Raw genomic sequence first — 17869 nt, 5'->3', positions numbered from 1 at the left:
CGAGCACTCAGTTCTCATCTCGGCTAGTTTTGGGGTAAGTATCGTTCTTCACAGGTCGGCATTGTTGTGCCAAACAACTCTGTTAAAGTTATGGTTACACCTATTTCTTAGCAAGTATTTTGGCCCTAGTTGTCATTGATTCAAACACTATATTTTTGTGCCGAACAGCACTTACAAATTCGTAAAAACGCTTTTCTCTTTGATAAGGGGTTAGGAACCCAAGTATTGTGCTCTAAGTTCGGCAGTATTGTGCTCGGCCGATTCAGTAAGCTCATCATAATGTCCTTTCTGTTCCTGCCTCAGGGGGTTTTCAACCCTAAGAATCGTTTGTTCGATTCAGTATTATTGAGCAGGATTATTTTTATAAACAGAGAGCAAGATCTTTTTATTAGCTGGAACTTTAGTCCTAGACGTCGGTCACGGTTTAAAAATAAAAAGAATTTACAAGACTGTATGTCTATGCATTGCGTAATCATTTTGGAAACATAGAGATATAACATGCAAAGTAAAATGGCAACAATTTTTATTAATATAAAGATACATTACAACGTACAAAAGGGGGCTTAAACAAGCATATACAAAAGGTAAGTTGCCGAAGCAACGATAACATCAGCAATACAGATAAGTAAACAGTCAGGTATCTTTTAAACTCGTCTTCAAAGTCTCTCCAATCTCTGCCTCAGTATTGCCCATATTGAGAGAAGAACCTTCTTTAGAAAAAGATGAAGGAGAAGGAAGAAGAAGATGAAGGAGAAGGAAGAAGAAGATGGAGGAGATGAATGAGGAAGATGGAGGAGATGAATGAGGAAGATGGAGGAGATGAGTAAAAAGAAGGAGGAGAAGAAGAGGGAAAAGATGAAAAGAAAGAAAAAGGAGCAAAAGAGGGAGAAGGAAAAGTACCAGGATGGATCTGGTGGTGGAAAGAAGAAGAAAGAGAGGCAAAAGGAGGCGCCAGTGAACGAAGAGAGGAAGAAGCAGGGGCACTTAGTCCCTGCCCCAGTCCTGACTCCTAACACACTGGTTCCATGTTAGATATGCTCATGAGAGAGCGGGTGGTGCTGATAATGTGTGTCCTCGGCTCAGTCACGCCGAAAGTGTGACGTGACGAGTCCCTGCTTCGGATTTTGGCTGAAAGGAAGGCGAGACAAATCTTGAGTCTCCGCCATCCTTGCCCTGACCGAGCCATTTCGAGCTTCGTTAGAACATGGTGTTTCTGGGAGGGGAATGACTTTTTCATTGCTTATCACTATGGTGAGTGTATTTCAGGTTAAGGTATAACCAGAGAGTAAAAGTAAACTCCGGAAGGAATCTAAGGGTTTCAAATTTCGGGGGGATTAAAGGGATTCATTTGTGGGAGAAACAACTCTTGTTTCTTCTCTTTATATAGGGGACGAAGAGGAGGGTACATAATGTGTTCAGATCTCCAAGGAAATCTGCAAACAAGAATATGCCCGTTCCGCTCCCCCACACCATCAGTAACTGTTGAATCTGAGATGTCTCGTGAAGAGAAACTATTAAAGACACGCTTCGGATAACCAAACGGCATGAACGTATCGTGAACAGATCAAGAAGAACATCTCGTAGACCGGTACATCTCTTGGGCAGGTGGAGAATTGCCAACGTCAGTGAGAGGATGAATTAAATGAGCCATAATAAAGGTTTGGTGTTATCAAAACCCCCCTCTCCAACCAGGAAGTCAGACAACAGGGTTTTGAGGGGCTATTGTGGGGCCCAATAATTTATGGGTCAGGTCCACTTGCTCGTGGGGAGTCCAAAGGCCCAAGCCAAAGAAGGCTACGGCCCAAGCTCAATAACATAAAGCCCAAATGGCCCGGAGATGTTGCTGAGGACAGTTCAGTCCTCGGCAGACCCAAAATTCTACCGAGAAGAGGGGCAAAAACGGTATAGGACCAAACTTGAAAGAAGATTTAAAATATCTCGGGAAAGCTGCCCTTATTACCCTTTCCAGATAAGACTCTGCACCCAAGAGAGCCGGATTCTTTGGCTTTATCAACCACCCCCAACGATTCTGGGATTAGACTGACGGGACAAATATCAGTCTTGGAAAGGTTGACCCTACACGTGGACGAAGGACAGCGAGCGTCGGCTAATATAAAAGAAAAAGTAAGTAATTTGGATAAGGGGGCTGGGAAAAAAGGGATAAAAACCAGGGCCTCCCATCCCACCTCCAGGAGAAAGACTCCATGGGTGAAAACACCTTAACGATGTATGCACATCACAGAAAAAACCCACCGCCAGGTAATCGGGGGAAGACCTTAATGCTCCTCGGACCAAGTCCGAGGAGTCCAACCCCTCAGGATACGACGCTATAGGGCTTAAATGTTCAAACCCAACCCCTTTCTCTACATGAATTCCTCTAAAATCAGGACCGGACCATCGCCCCGTGATCAAAAGCAAGCCTTTCAAGCCCACTCTCTACAAATCATATTGTGAGGGATCTTTCATGTGCGAGTCCAACATCATTATTGGGCCGTTAAATAATCGTGTCCCTACAGCTGAAATGTAGCATTTATTATTATTATGCTCCTATTGAGCCACCTCATCATAACGTCATTAGCCACACAATTAGTCTTTTTCATATTTGTTTTTTACCTTTAATTTTTATACAATATTAAATATATAAATATATTGGTTTTACAAATTCATCTTAGGCAGTTTTAACTTTACATATTCATCTACTTTAATTTTGATATTATAATCTATATAATAAATCAATAGAAAATCAAACAAAAGTATTGTCTATATATATTCATCTTGGGCGGTTTTAATTTTACATATTATTTTGCCCCTTCATCTTCCTTTTTTTATGGCTCTTCTTATTCCCATCATCTTACTATAAATTTGTCACTCGCTCACATTCTATGCATATATTTTCCATACAAAAAAGGTTATTTCTCTCTCTCTCTCTCTCAAATTTTTTTTTTCATTTTTTGTTGGATTTATTTTATTTTATTTTCCCTATATCTCTACCTTAGATTGATGAATATTTGCTTTTTAGAATTCTAGTTTTTAAAATCTTTCTATAAAAAAATTCATTGCCCATAGGAGGATCTCCCACTAGAGGTTCGTTCCCTTATTGTCCAATTATTAACTAATTCATATGTGTTCCTTGATGCAAGTATTTTTTTTTTTTTATCATTTTATTTACAACACTAAATACTTTTAATGAATGGTGTTTGATGTTGATCTGAATTGGGGAAAAAAATCATATTATAATATGTCATATTTTGTGTTGTTGTTAGATTTTAGTTTATTTGGAAAAAAAAGAAAAAAGAAAAGAAAAAAAAGAGAGGATAATCTAGACAAGTTGATGAAGAACAATTAGTGTAGTTGAAGACAATAGTCTTTGTGTAGTTTCTTTTCACTGTTTGTAAATATTAAATTTTATATATTAGCGGCAAATTGTTATGTCTTTATTATATGATGTTCTTAGATGCTTAAGTAATTTTTTTAAGTGTTTACAAATATTTTATATTGTTTTTCATCTTCTTTATTTCATTAGTGTGTTTTTTGAGATTTTTAAGAAAACAAATTCTATTTTGTGTTTAAAATTATTTATTTATCTATTCATGTTTCATATGTTGGATTAGATGTTAAATTAGATTATGACAATATTAACACAATACTTAAAAAAAAAAAAAAAAAAAACTTCTCTACTTTTTCACCTTTGGAATTGTACTCTTGGTTTTTTTTGTTTTTAAGGAAAAAGAGTTGCAATCTTTTATTTTTTTGAATAGTAGTTTTGTTGAGTTTTATTAATTTTTTTAGATAAGTTTCTCGGTGTTTTTGAGTGTATGGTCGAAAATTTCTAGTTTGAGAAAGTTTGTTTAAAACTAAAATAAAAATTTCAGATTTTATATAATTTTTAATGATACACAAAATATTATAAATAAATTTTATTAAAAAATTAATATTTTTGCTAACTTACCTTTTGAATTCTTGAAAAAAATTATATTGCTTTGATTTAGTATGACAAAAATAATATATATTGTAGGGACAAAGTTTGGAGCCCAAGCCCGAATTGTATGAAATCCTGGTCCAAAAAGCTCAATACAATGAATTTTGTAGAGTATGGGTCAAAGAATTAGATTTAGATGAGTTAAGCAACGGCTTGCATGGGATTAAGAAACAATCAGACAAGAATAAAAGCTATTATGATCTAAGGACCTTCTGTCCAAGGAGACTAGAATTTTGCTTATGAATACAGATCACCACATTAGGGTTCTTTTATATGCTACAGTATTATCTTTTTCTTTTTTTGCTGCCCTTTCTTCATGGGGGCTTTTCTACATTATATAGGCTCTTCCTGATCATCTGAACCTTACACTTGATCATCTGGACTCCTATTTGAGCACCCATCCAATCAGACACCTCTTTCAATCCTTTGTGAGTTGCGGCAGCCAAGGCAACATTGTTCAGGGGTCTTCTCCACATTAATGCGGTCACAAAAGTAGTTGCAGTAAATTTAATGTGGTGGTGACAGCTTTTCCTTAAATATTTTGAGTTTTCTTCTCTTTCACGTGTTCAAAGGGCGTACTTCAACTGCTTGAATATACACTTGGTCTGGGTCTGCCGTGTTCGAGGAGAAATTCCTCCTCGGACTTTCTTCTCTGTCTCCCAATGATGAGGCTTGTAAAGTAGATCACCTAAGTCATGTTTATCTCCTCGAACTTGTTAGTATCCTCGGATAAGGCCCAAGGCCCAATACATTATTTTGAGCTATAGTCCTCACACACACACACATATATATATATATATATATATTACATTTGTGATTGTCCCTATAATAAATTAAAATATGATTATAAATTACATTACTATTTATTAAATTAGTTCAAAATGGGTTTGCAAAAAAAAAAAAAAGTTCAAAATGAAATAATAAATAAACTTAATGAGATCACACGCAATGCGTGGGGTCTGCGACTTGTTCATTAATAATTGTGTCATTCTAAATGTTTCAAATTTTAAATGATATAGAGAGTAGAGTGTATAATTTAGCTGGGTGGGGGGGGGGGGGGAATTTCTTTGTTTATTTCTTTAAAGAAGTAAAACGTGTGTATCTTCAAAAAAAAAAAAAAAAAAGAAAGTAAAACATGTGTAGACTATTTAATTGTTTAGCTAGAAGCTAGAATTATTGCACCAAACAGCACATATGAAATTCTATATATATCTAAAAGCTAAAACGTAGCATTTATTGTTGCTACACTCCTGTTGAGTCACCTCATCACAACGTCGTTAGCCACATAATTAGTCTTTTTCATATTTGTTTTTTACCTTTAATTTTTTTACAATATTAAATATATAAATATATTGGCTTTACAAATTCATCTTAACGGTTTTAACTTTACATATTCATCTACTTTAATTTTGATATTATAATCTATATAATAAATCAATGGAAAATCAAACAAAAGTATTGTCTGTATATATTCATCTTGGACGGTTTTAACTTTATATATTATTTTGCCCCTTCATCTTCCTTTTTTTTGGCTCTTCTTATTCCCATCATCTTACTATAAATTTGCCACTCACACACATACTATGCATATATTTCCCATACAAAGAAGGTTATTTCTCTCTCTCTCTCTCTCTCTCTCTCAATTTTTTTTTGTTGGATTTTTTTTTCCCTGTATCTCTACCTTAGATTGATGAATATTTGTTTTTTAGAATTATAGTTTTTAAAATTTTTCTATAAAAAAATATTCACTGCCCACAGGAGGATCTCCCACTAGAGGTTCGTTCCCTTATTTTCCTATTATTAACTAATTCATATGTGTTCCTTGATGCAAGTATTTTTTTTATTTACAACGCTAAATACTTTTAATGAATGGTGTTTGATGTTGATCTAAATTGGGGAAAAATCATATTTTAATATGTTATATTTTGTGTTGTTGTTAGATTTTAGTTTATTTGGAAAAAAACAGGATAATCTAGACAAGTTGATAAAGAACAGTTAGTGTAGTTGACGACAATTGTCTTTGTGTAGTTTCTTTTCACTGTTTGTAAATATTAAGTTTAATATATTAGCGGTAAATTGTTATGTCTTTATTATATGATGTTCTTAGATGCTTAAGTAATTGTTTTAAGCGTTTATCAATATTTTATATTGTTTGTCATCTTCTTTATTTCATTAGTGTGTTCTTTGAGATTTTTAAGAAAACAAATTCTATTTTGTGTTTAAAATTATTTATTTATCTATTCATTTTTCATATGTTGGATTAGATGTTAGATTAGATTATGACAATATTAACACAATACTTCTTGTGGGGACACGAATCTCTGGCGGCCCAACATCGATGATGGGCTCGCCTACAGAAAATCCCTTACAATAACATTTGTAGAAAGTGGGCTTGAAAGGCCAGCGTTGGGTCACAGGGCGCTAGTTCAGGCCGGACTTTAGATGAACCAAGACAAAAAGAGGCTTTAGTCTGGATATTCAGGCCTTACACCTTTGTAACTTGAGGGATTTGGCTCCTCGGATCATGTCCGAGGAGCATTAAAGTTTTCTCCGGTTACCCGTCGATGGGTTCTCCATGGTGGAGCGCATATACTATCCGGGCATTCTCATTCTGGAGTTTTTTCCAGGAAGTGAGATGGGGGGGTCCCCTCCTAATTAGTTTGCCTTTCCTTTTATACTAGCCTACGTTTGTTGTCCCTCGTCCACGTGTAGGGTCGATCTTTCCAGGACAGATATCTGTCCCATCAATCTAATCCCGAAATTGTTGGAGATGATCAATAAAGCCTAAGAATCCGGCTCTGTTAGGTGCAGTGTCATGTCAATGAGGGGTATTAAGGACAATTTCCCCGAGACATTTTTCTGATCTTTTAAGTTTGCTTGTATGCCACTTTCCTCAAGGAGACTTTGGGTCTGCCGAGGACCAAGCTGTCCTCGGCCGTATCTTCGGGCCCCCTTGGGCTTAATATTTTTGGGCTTAAGCCCTGGCCTCCTTCAGTTTGAGGTCTGTGAACTCCCCATAAGTGAGCGGGACGAGCCCACAAATTATTGTGCCCCACATTAGCCCCTCAAAACCCTGCTGTCCAACGTCTCGGTTGGAAAGGTGGGTTTTGGTAATATCAAGCCTTTATTACGGTTCATTCAATTCAGTCCTTGATCAACGTTTGTGACTCTTCGCTTCCCCGAGGAATGCGCCGGTCTACAAGACGTTCCCTCAATTTGCGCACGTTGCCATTATGCCGTTTGGTTATCTGAAGCGTGCCTTTAATATTTTCCCATTTACGAGACCTCCCAGATCTAACGGTTACTGATGGCGTGGGAGAACGAAACGGCGCGTTCTTCTTTATAGATTTCCCTGGGGATCTGATCGTGGTATATATCCTTTCCTTCGTTCCCTATATAAAGAGAGAAGACAAGGCGATTTTCTCATATCTGAATCCCTCAGGCCTTTCTCAAAATTCACTTCTTCCATCTGGTCATTCCCTATCTCCTAATACATCCGCCATAGTAGTCAGCCATGAATAAACCCTTTATCTCCCAGAAACGCCATGTCCTAATAAAACTTGAGATGGCTCGGTCAGGGCAAGGGTGGCGAAGACTCAAGATTTGCCTCCCCACTCTTTTAGCCAAAATCCGAAGCAGGGACTCGTCACATCTCACTTCCGGTGTGACGGAGTCGAAAACCTCCCTTGTCATCTCCATCCGCTCTCTCATGAGCATACCTAATGTGGCTCCAGTGTGCTAAGAGTTAGGATTGAGGCAGGGACTAAACGCCCTTGCTTCTTCCTCTCTTTGTTCACTGGCGCCATCCTTTGATTCCCCTTCTCCTTCTTTTGCTCCTTTTTATTTTCTTCATCTCTTCCCTCTTCTTCTCCTCCTTCTTGCTCATGTCCTCCATCTTCTTTTCCCTTTGCCCTCCTCAGCGACAAGAGCTTGCTGAAGTGCTTCCATGTGTTCCAATTCTTCTTCCTTCTCCTTCCCCTTTTCTATATAAGGTTCTTCTCCTGATATGAGCAGTACTGAGGCAGAGATTTTAGAGAGACTTTGAAGACGAGTCTAAAGGACATCTGACGGTTTACTTATCTGTATTATGGATGTTATTATTGTTTTAGCAGTTCATTTTTTTTGTATAGGCTTGTTCAAGCCCTTCTTTGTACTTTGTAATAATTTTTTATATTAATAAAAGTTACTGTTATTCCATTTCGCATGTTCTGTTTATTTGTTTTAATAAATTCACAAGCATTGCTCGGTACAATAGTATAGCATTTGAATCAATGATAACTAAGGCTACAATACTCGCTAATAAAAAGACGCCATAATAACTTTAACAAAATTATTATTCGACATAACCATCCGACCAGTGAGGAACGAGACTTACCTTAAAATTAGTCGAGATGGGGACTAAGTGTTCAATAAGGTGTAAGAAGTAGTTATCCGAGGACATGTCGCCCTCCCAATGCACAATTTCCTTAGGCTAACGATTATCAGTTCGTTTCGCCATCTTCTTAACACACTGGCCTTTACCTTTTCCAGTATTTGGGCCGAAGAATTTGTCCATCCGAGCAGTTGATTTCACAAAAGGCCTGAGTCCGAGGACTTCGCAAAGCCTGGGTTTTACTTAAAACTTATGCTTTTTCTTTTATGTACTTGGCTTCCCCCTAGACTTGAGTCTGAGGACCATGCAAGCCCTAGGTTCTGTCCAAAACCTCTATGTCTTTGGTTTCCCCATAGGCTTGAGTCCGAGGATCATACAAGTCCCAGGTTCTGTCCAAGACTTTTATGTCTTCGGTTTCCCCTTAGGCTTGAGTCCGAGGATCATACAAGTCCCAGGTTCTGTCCAAGACTTTTACATCCTTGGTTTCCCCATAGGCTTGAGTCCGAGGATCATACAAGTCCTAGGTTCTGTTCGAGACTTTTCGAGTTCAGATTCTCCCTTTCATCAGGCATTTCATAAGGCGCCGAGCAGGGGTCGTCCTTGGCGACGGCTATTCCTCGGCAGGGGCCGCAGTTTCTGGGCCCTCACGCAGAGCGGGCCTGGGCCGCGAATTCACTTAACCCACGAATTGAGAGATATTTCTGCAACCTCTGGCCACGCGGTACTCTCTGACGTCACAATGATCGAGGTGCGCCTTTACGAGGCTTCTTTAATCTTGGGGCTGAAGTTGACGTTGGAAGTTGAGCCAGAACCCTTTTGTCTGTAGCGTCCCTTGGGACGCCACGTGAGTTGACTGCCATCACCTTGTCTTTTCAAATAAATGGGAGGGAGAAAAAGTTGCTTTATATATACGCACAAATCCTTCAGTTTTCTCCCACATCACAGCTTCCATATCCGGAGCTCTCCTCCCTTAGCATAACATGTTTAAGGCAAGGGTTGGGAAGAAAGAACTTTCTCTGCCGCAGATACGCCGTGTCTTCATGAGACTCAGAATAGTACGGTATGGGCACAGGAAGCATAAGTTCAGGAGAGTACTCCATTTCGTCCGGGGGGGAAAGGTGTCTCTCCCTCTTTCAGTCAAAATCCGAAGCAGGTTCTGTTCATGCCGGAATTTTGGTATGTCAGAAGAAAGATTTTCCACCATCAGCGCCTCTGCTTTGCGGCAGGCGTATATTTAGAGAAAGCCCCTCGACCTCCAACTCCCTGCACCTTTCCTTCAACGGTGTCAGGTTCAAGTTGGGTCTCTTTTGCTGTTTGAGTTGTGGGCATGTGAAAGTACTGAAGAAGAACAAGGTCTTGGGGCTGTAGCCAACCTCTCCTCTGACCTACTTCCTCAGCCTCATTTCATTCTCTTGTATCTTCCTTTCTTTTCGGTTATGTAATGAGCTTTGACGCAAACTGATTCCAGCTTTTCATTGTACGCTGTACTACTTCTTTGTTTTAGTGATAATGGAGATTTCTTTACTTGTTTTGGATACAGTTCCTTTGACTACACTACTTTGTGAGTGAGTGTGCCCCATGCGTGTGTTTCTTTCAGAATATTTAGAGCGAAATAGTGTGAAACATAATCTAGCTAACTCCAATTTATCAATATTACCAGGCATTATATCGATAATTCATAGTAAATCAAACTTAGGAAACTAACTGGGATAACAGTTGAATATTCTGTGAGAAGCGCGTGAACATCGTCCAAGGCTGATAATCTTGAAATAATCCATCCGAGCAATCGACTGGGAAGTACGGAACTCCGATGGTGCTTTTGTGTACTTGGTTTCCCATAGGCTTGAGTCCGAGGACCATACAAGGCCTAGGTTCCGTCCAAAACTTACGGTTTTTATTTTGTGTACTTGGTTTCCCCGTAGGCTTGGGTCCGAGGACCATGCAAGGCCTTGGTTTTGTCCAAAACTTGTAAGATATCTTTTTTGTACTTGGTTTCCCCATAGGCTTGGGTCCGAGGACCATGCAAGGCCTTGGTTCTGTCCAAAACTTGTAAGATATCTTTTTTGTACTTGGTTTCCCCATAGGCTTGGGTCCGAGGACCATGCAAGGCCTTGGTTCTGTCCAAAACTTGTAAGATATCTTTTTTGTACTTGGTTTCCCCATAGGCTTGGGTCCGAGGACCATGCAAGGTCTTGGTTCTATCCAAAACTTGTAAGATATCTTTTTTGTACTTGGTTTCCCCATAGGCTTGGGTCCGAGGACCATGCAAGGCCTTGGTTCTGTCCAAGGGAGGGGAGTGTTGGCTTGAGGCCGGAAGCCCCTGGAGCTGCCCGCGCCGTTAGCAGTGCAAGGCGTAGCCCCTAGCAGCTGCCCGCGCCGTTAGCAGTGCAAGGCGTAGCCCCTAGCAGGAGCTTATGGCGGAGCAACAACTGCACGTCGCCGGAGATGGGAAGAACTCGTGAATCTCCGCTTGCTAGGGAGCTGACTCATGCGCCATCCGTGCCAACGCGCAAGCCTTCCCACAGACGGCGCCAATTGTGGGGACACGAATCTCTGGCGGCCCAACAACGATGATGGGCTCGCCTACAGAAAATCCCTTACAATAACATTTGTAGAGAGTGGGCTTGAAAGGCCAGCGTTGGGTCACAGGGCGCTAGTTCAGGCCGGACTTTAGATGAACCAAGACAAAAAGAGGCTTTAGTCTGGATATTCAGGCCTTACACCTTTGTAACTTGAGGGATTTGGCTCCTCGGATCATGTCCGAGGAGCATTAAAGTTTTCTCCGGTTACCCGTCGATGGGTTCTCCATGGTGGAGCGCATATACTATCCGGGCATTCTCATTCCTGGAGTTTTTTCCAGGAAGTGAGATGGGGGGGTCCCCTCCTAATTAGTTTGCCTTTCCTTTTATACTAGCCTACGTTTGTTGTCCCTCGTCCACGTGTAGGGTCGATCTTTCCAGGACAGATATCTGTCCCATTAATCTAATCCCGAAATTGTTGGAGATGATCAATAAAGCCTAAGAATCCAGCTCTGTTAGGTGCAGTGTCATGTCAATGAGGGGTATTAAGGACAATTTCCCCGAGACATTTTTCTGATCTTTTAAGTTTGCTTGTATGCCACTTTCCTCAAGGAGACTTTGGGTCTGCTGAGGACCAAGCTGTCCTCGGCCGTATCTTCGGGCCCCCTTGGGCTTAATATTTTTGGGCTTAAGCCCTGGCCTCCTTCAGTTTGAGGTCTGTGAACTCCCCATAAGTGAGCGGGACGAGCCCACAAATTATTGTGCCCCACACTTCTTTTTTCAAAAAAAAACTTCTCTACTTTTTGCCCTTTGGAATTGTACTCTTGTTTTTTTTTTTTTTTGGGAAAAAAAGTTGCAATCTTTTATTTTTATTTTTATTTTTTTAATTGTAGTTTTGTTGAGTTTTATTAATTTTTTAGATAAGTTTCTCGGTGTTTTTGATTGTATGGTAGAAAATTTCTAGTTTGAGAAAGTTTGTTTAAAACTAAAAGAAAATTTTCAGATTTTATATAATTTTTAATGATACACAAAATATTATAAATAACTTTTATTCAAAAATTAATATTTTTGCTAACTTACCTTTTGAATTCTTGAAAAAGTTATATTGTTTTGATTTGGTATGACAAAAATAATATGATTGTCCCTATAATGAATTAAAATATAATTATAAATTACATTACTATTTATTAAATTAGTTCAAAATGAAATAATAAATAAATTTAATGAGATTACGCGCAACGCGTGGGGTCCGTGACTTGTTCATTAATAATTGTGTCATTCTCAATGTTTCAAATGTTAAATGATATAGATACTATAGTGTATAATTTAGCTGGGTGTGGGGGGGGGGGGGGGTGAGGAGGGAGAATTTCTTTGTTTATTTCTTTAAAGAAGTAAAACGTGTGTATCTTAAAAAAGAAAAAGAAAAAAAAAGTAAAACGTGTGTAGACTATTTAATTGTTTTGCTAGAAGCTAAAATTATTGCACCAAACGGCACATATGAAATGAAGGTAATTTTCAAAGATACAGTCAGATACAGATATAATATGAAAAGAAAAATTGAAAGAATAGAATAATTAAGGGAACAAGGATGTGGGTAAAAAAAAAAAAAGGGAACAAGGATGTGGGTCAAAAAAAAAAAAAAGGGAACAAGGATGTAGCATTTCCCACTAACATATCCATAAGATCATTTTCACTTAAAATTTTCCAATAGTGCAATTCAGCCAACTGCTTTTAAACAGTTTTTGCAAAAAAGAAAAAAAGAAAAAAGAAGAAGCATATTTAACTATTTAAGTTGGAGAATTCTACTCCAAATGATTCTCTAAAAAAAAAAAAAAAAAAGTTAAATCCACAGCTAAGAGTTTTATAACTCAATTATTTGACATTTTTTGATATTTTTAAGAGTTCAAATATTCTCATAATTATCTAAAGAAATTTTGAGTCCAATCAAAATGCCACTATTGTAAAGGTGACATTATTCCTTACCATATCAAGAATTTTTAATCAATGCTTTCTGACTAGACCTTTCATTGTTTTTATTTTTTTATTTTTATATATTTTTAAAATTTTTAAGTTTTTTTTAAAGCTCTTTAATCTTGCCAGTGATATGTGATCCGCTTTGTGCAATCTGGTTTCTGCTATGCCCACAAAAACACACTCCACACTCTTTGACAGCGCGTGGGACCTTTTTCACTTTATTACCATAATTTTTTTTTAAAAGTTATTAATTCCCTCGTTTTTTTCATTTTAGCTGTAATTGTTTTTGACCTATTGTTGAACACAAGATTCTCAAAAAAATAAAAAAATAAAAAAAACTTGTTGAACACACACCACGCGTTTCACACCACAAATTTAGCTATACATATAGTCCCACCAAATTAATTTTAGATATTTGGATAAGATATGGCCCTAATTATCAACTTTATCAGTGTGTCTCTACCTGAGTTTGTGCTAAGTGCTAACTTAGCTCATTACGTTTGTTTCTGTCTCCCATTACATTTCCAAGTCTTTCACTTTCATCATGCAAGCTCGAATGACGATGAATTCCATGTTCTTTTCTTGTTCTTGAGCGATACGTGTTATGGGAATCTTGGTAAAAATATAAAAGTAAAATTGTTCTTGTATAGTTTAGTCTAAGTCTCTTTAAGCTACTGTTCTATATATTTATTTAAAGACTTTGATTTCATTGGATTATAGAGTTGTCTCCCGTGTGATGGAGATGAAATTGTTTGAATCCAAATCAGTGTCTGTGTCTCAGATAGTCCATCTGGGAAGAACATACTCGAGCCCCTTTTTGAATTTCAAGAATATAATTGGTGTTAAGTTCTCTCCACAAATCTGTGCTTGCAAAGGTAATTCTTTCACTTAACTAAGCACAAAATGTTCCAACTTTTGACATTTGTCTTAGACTTATCTTAGCGTATGAACTTAGATTTTTGACTACATGAGCGTGCAGATTCTTATTTTTTTTATTTTTTATTTTTCTCAATCTTGGGTTCAGGAATAGTTCTGAAAGTTACTTGTGCAAGTACTTCAGATAACACATATCTGCCAGAAAAGGCCATTGGTTCGATTGGTCAAGGAAAACTTTCATTGTCCTATCGGATCAATGGAACAAATGGGACAAGCTCAAGACTGTGTTGTAGTGATAACAGAGTACTTCATGCATTTGATGACGAGTATGGGGGAGTTATAGTTGATCCAGAAAGATTACCAGCTAACCCAAATGCCTTTGTTTCTGTACTTCATGCTTCTCTTTCTCATTGGAAAAAGATGGTAATTTCTGAGTCTTTAAAATAACTATCACAAATTAAATATTACTAATCTTTTGCTTTGTCATTGACCATTACAATTTACAAGTTTTAGGCATAACCAGTGCCTTTGAAAGAGACCAGATGCATCTGATTTTTTTTCTTTTTCTTTTTCTTTTTTGTTTTTGTCATGGAATATTTTTTCTCTTCTTTACAACAATGAGTAAATAATGATGATAATATAAAAACGACTTGTTCATTCTTTTTCTTTTCTAGAACTGCAAGCATTAGGCACAACTTGGTAGATTAAATTATGATCTTACAAATGTTGATTATTTGCTGAAGGTTTCTTATACCCTTTTTGTTTTAAAGGCTCAATTATACAATTACAATATATAGCCATCCCCTTGCTGCACCCATTGTGTGCTCATTGAAATTTGGAATGGAATTCAGTATGATGGGTTTTTCAGACTTGACTAGGACTTTGATCATACAATCCAAGATTTTACTCTCATGTTTACATAGTGGGACTAATCAATTTTCATAAACTGTCTGTGTAAGTAAAAACATGATAGTAACACTTCCAAGTATTTTTGTCACTTATTTACTTAACTTCAATGGACTTGTCAGCCTCCAATCAATATTTGGCTCAAGAGGAATTTATGCTGTATGTAGAGCATCTTGAAGTTTTGAGACACATAATCTGAGGTCATTTTACTGCAGGGGAAGAAGGGAGTTTGGCTTAAGTTGCCAGTGGAACGATCTGAGCTTGTTCCAATTGCTGTAAAGGTAACTTCTGGACCAAAAATTTCCAGTATTTGACCCTTAATGTAAAAGTGAACTCGGATTTAATTTCAGCTTCAGCCATCTAGATTGCATACAGGTTCAGGATAACATGATAAAATGATTTTTGAAAACCTTTCCATTCTTGTAGTAAATGATTTACTTACTGAAACGCCATTGAGTCTCTGAGGCATGTCAACTGGTTACAGGAAGGTTTCCAATACCACCATGCAGAGCGAGGATATTTGATGTTAACATACTGGATACCTGAAGGACCTTGCATGCTTCCTGATAATGCATCACATCAAGTAGGGGTTGGAGGATTTGTTGTTAATGAAAAAAATGAGGTATTGTTGTTTGTGCTGATAATGTGACAAAAATGAATCTTCAAAATGAGTTACCTGTATATACGGTCTTCCACTATAGTCTTAATGAGGTACCTTGGTTCTGTATCTCACAGAACAAAGAAGTTCAAATAGCAATATGAATGAATCCTGTAGTAAATTAGTAATCACTACACATGCTGTAGAGTTAATATCCTATGATAATATTGTACATGCATCAGAAAGAGATTCAATTTCAATCTAATATAAAGGAACCTCATGACAATTTACAGGTTCTCGTAGTTCAAGAGAAACACTGTGCTGCAGCATCTGTTGGCCTTTGGAAAATTCCAACTGGTTTTGTTCTTGAGGTGGAGTACTTCTGTTTAAGTTGTACCTTGACTGCAAGTTTGTTTGGATGATCCTACTTAAAACAGAAAAATAATGTAAAACTCAATAGTTTCAATTTGTTTCTTTTTTATTCTTACCAATAGTTTTATTTGTATCAGTCAGAGGAGATATTTTCAGGAGCTATTAGAGAAGTCAAGGAGGAAACGGGGGTAAGAATGTAGTAGTTGATATTGTCTCTAAGCCTCTTGTTACCCAGACATCAATAAATTACTCTTGTTAGTTCAATTAGCATAAATGACCAGTTGAATTCTCCAATTGACATTAGCTGATTCTTATATATTGCAGATTGATACTGAGTTTGTTGAAGTTATAGCATTCAGGTAATAACAGTATGTTATTCTCATAGACAAAGGCATTTAATGAAAGGGGAGAAAAGTATCTGGGGCATATGAAAATGGTTGGATTTGTATAGCTTTAAAAAAATGTTGAAATGTTTTTAAAAACATATTATAACTATTATTATGTGGTTTAAAAAAAGGAAGTGCAATTATTGCATGTTTACTTTCACTTTGTAACAAAGAGAAAATCACTTGTTACAGGCAAGAATCTAATAATAATTAAAGTTACCAATTTTAGGCTGTATGGTTAAGTTCATTAACTGTCTGTATAGCCGGCATAACTGCATTGCATAGATTCTGGTGTGAAGCACCATTGACCAGTGCAATTGGACACTGTTCATACTTTATACTTTTCTAAATACTTTATTCCCTGCACTAACAGTATCTAATTTTCTCTGCAACTGCAATTCCAGGCATGCTCACAATGTGGCTTTTGAAAAGTCAGATTTGTTCTTTATCTGCATGCTGAGACCCCTATCTACTCAGATCATAATCGATGATCTTGAAATTCAAGCAGCAAAGGTAAATGTCCTAACTTACAGTCACAGAACACTCAAGATTGCTTTACACTGTTTCATTGGCTTTCTTTACCCTTTGCAATACTTGCCTATCACCAATAGCCACTTTAAGGTGAAGCTGTCTACAATCAGTTCTAATTTTTTTTTTTTTTGTTAATTATCTACAATCAGTTCTATGACAATCCTTTCATACACTTAAGTGTCAGAACAAAAAAGGCTTTGTTTGGAGCCACAAGAAAATAGGAAAAGGAAACTAAAGAAAATTAGGTTGGTGGAATGATTGTTGCAAGCATGCAGGCTGTGGAAATGAATCACAGTATTGGCTATGAAATAATTGCTTCATGCATCACCAACTCATTGTTGTCCTTAATCATCACACGGTTATAATGAACTGCTTTGATTAACTAGATGCTTTTTGTTAGAGTTATTTTACTCGTATGCATCCCTTTATCAATAAAATGCACCAATAACTTAATAAAAATATTTCACATACCCAACTAACTTGTTCAGTGGGATTTGGGGAAAATGAACTACAAATTACTTTACAAATGCATTAACCTAGGTTCTTCAAATTTTATGTGGCATCATATGTAGTTTCTGACTTCAGAATATTGTATGCTCCACCATGCAGTGGATGCCCCTAATTGACTTTGTGGAGCAACCACTTATCCAAGAAGACTGCATGTTCAAGAAAATTATTGATATATGCATTGCTCGGCTAGGGGAGCATTATTGTGGCTTATCTGCTCATAAAATGGTCTCAAAATTTGATGGCAAGTTATCTTCCCTGTACTACAATGTTGTTCAAAATCAAGATTTCAACTGTGGTGCCAGTTAATTGAAGCCATTTAAGCAATACTCTTTTTTTTTTTTTTTTTTTTTTTTTGAGAATCATTTAAGCACTACTCTGCGTTGCCACACAATCGTCCCAGTTGTCATGCGGAAATGATAACTGGGAGGATTGTGTGGAGTTCAGCTACAGGCTGAATGACCTTAGGAGTAATCCATTTTTATGGATATTACAGCTGATGTATATCATGTAAATACAACAATGATTTTTCTAATGTAAAATGTGTCAATTGTACATGAGTCATGAGTGACCATAACTTAATGCTAAATGTTTAATGTTGGACAAAGCCTGATCCAATTTATCATCCTCTTAGACGCTCATAAGGAATGCCTTTAGTAAATTGGAAAGGGCATAATTTATTTTATCATAAGACTGAAAAATGTGAGAATACACATCATGAACTAATCTTGTATAACTCCAAACACTAACGTGCCCTCATTGTGATGGTATACAAATTTTGACCATAGGACCTGAAACTGAAAGGGCCTAATAGAACTTGGGACTCAGGAAGTAGCAATGAAAACTTTT

At 37.3% G+C, this 17869-nt stretch overlaps 1 protein-coding gene across 5 annotated transcripts; it reads left to right on the top strand.

The window, feature by feature from the left end:
* Positions 1 to 13234: 13234 nt before the first annotated feature.
* Positions 13235 to 17580, top strand: LOC126709226 (nudix hydrolase 8). Of its 5 annotated transcripts, none has more exons than XM_050409357.1 (10): positions 13235 to 13460; positions 13612 to 13719; positions 13869 to 14143; positions 14842 to 14907; positions 15111 to 15248; positions 15518 to 15595; positions 15734 to 15784; positions 15921 to 15955; positions 16387 to 16495; positions 17123 to 17580. In XM_050409357.1, exons 1-10 carry the CDS (start codon positions 13271 to 13273, stop codon positions 17327 to 17329), a joined length of 1257 nt encoding a protein of 418 aa, XP_050265314.1. In that variant the 5' UTR covers positions 13235 to 13270; the 3' UTR covers positions 17330 to 17580. The 5 variants fall into 5 exon arrangements, with proteins under 5 accessions (XP_050265314.1, XP_050265316.1, XP_050265319.1 ...); XM_050409362.1 differs by having other exon boundaries at positions 13305 to 13460; positions 13626 to 13719; XM_050409361.1 differs by having other exon boundaries at positions 13329 to 13460; positions 13565 to 13719.
* Positions 17581 to 17869: the final 289 nt, after the last annotated feature.

The sequence above is a fragment of the Quercus robur genome, chromosome 12 (genome assembly GCF_932294415.1).
Source record: "Quercus robur chromosome 12, dhQueRobu3.1, whole genome shotgun sequence".
Classification (NCBI taxonomy): domain Eukaryota; kingdom Viridiplantae; phylum Streptophyta; class Magnoliopsida; order Fagales; family Fagaceae; genus Quercus; species Quercus robur.
Note: the sequence above shows the minus strand (reverse complement) of the source record. Positions and strands in the feature narration are given on the sequence as shown.

Excerpts from the sequence above, each read along its gene's own strand:
- LOC126709226 (XM_050409357.1), top strand. The coding sequence starts at position 13,271 with ATGGCCCTAATTATCAACTTTATCAGTGTGTCTCTACCTGAGTTTGTG. Across the intron at positions 15,956-16,386 it reads GTTGAAGTTATAGCATTCAG|GCATGCTCACAATGTGGCTT; the intron begins GTAATAACAGTA and ends CTGCAATTCCAG. Across the intron at positions 16,496-17,122 it reads TTGAAATTCAAGCAGCAAAG|TGGATGCCCCTAATTGACTT; the intron begins GTAAATGTCCTA and ends TCCACCATGCAG.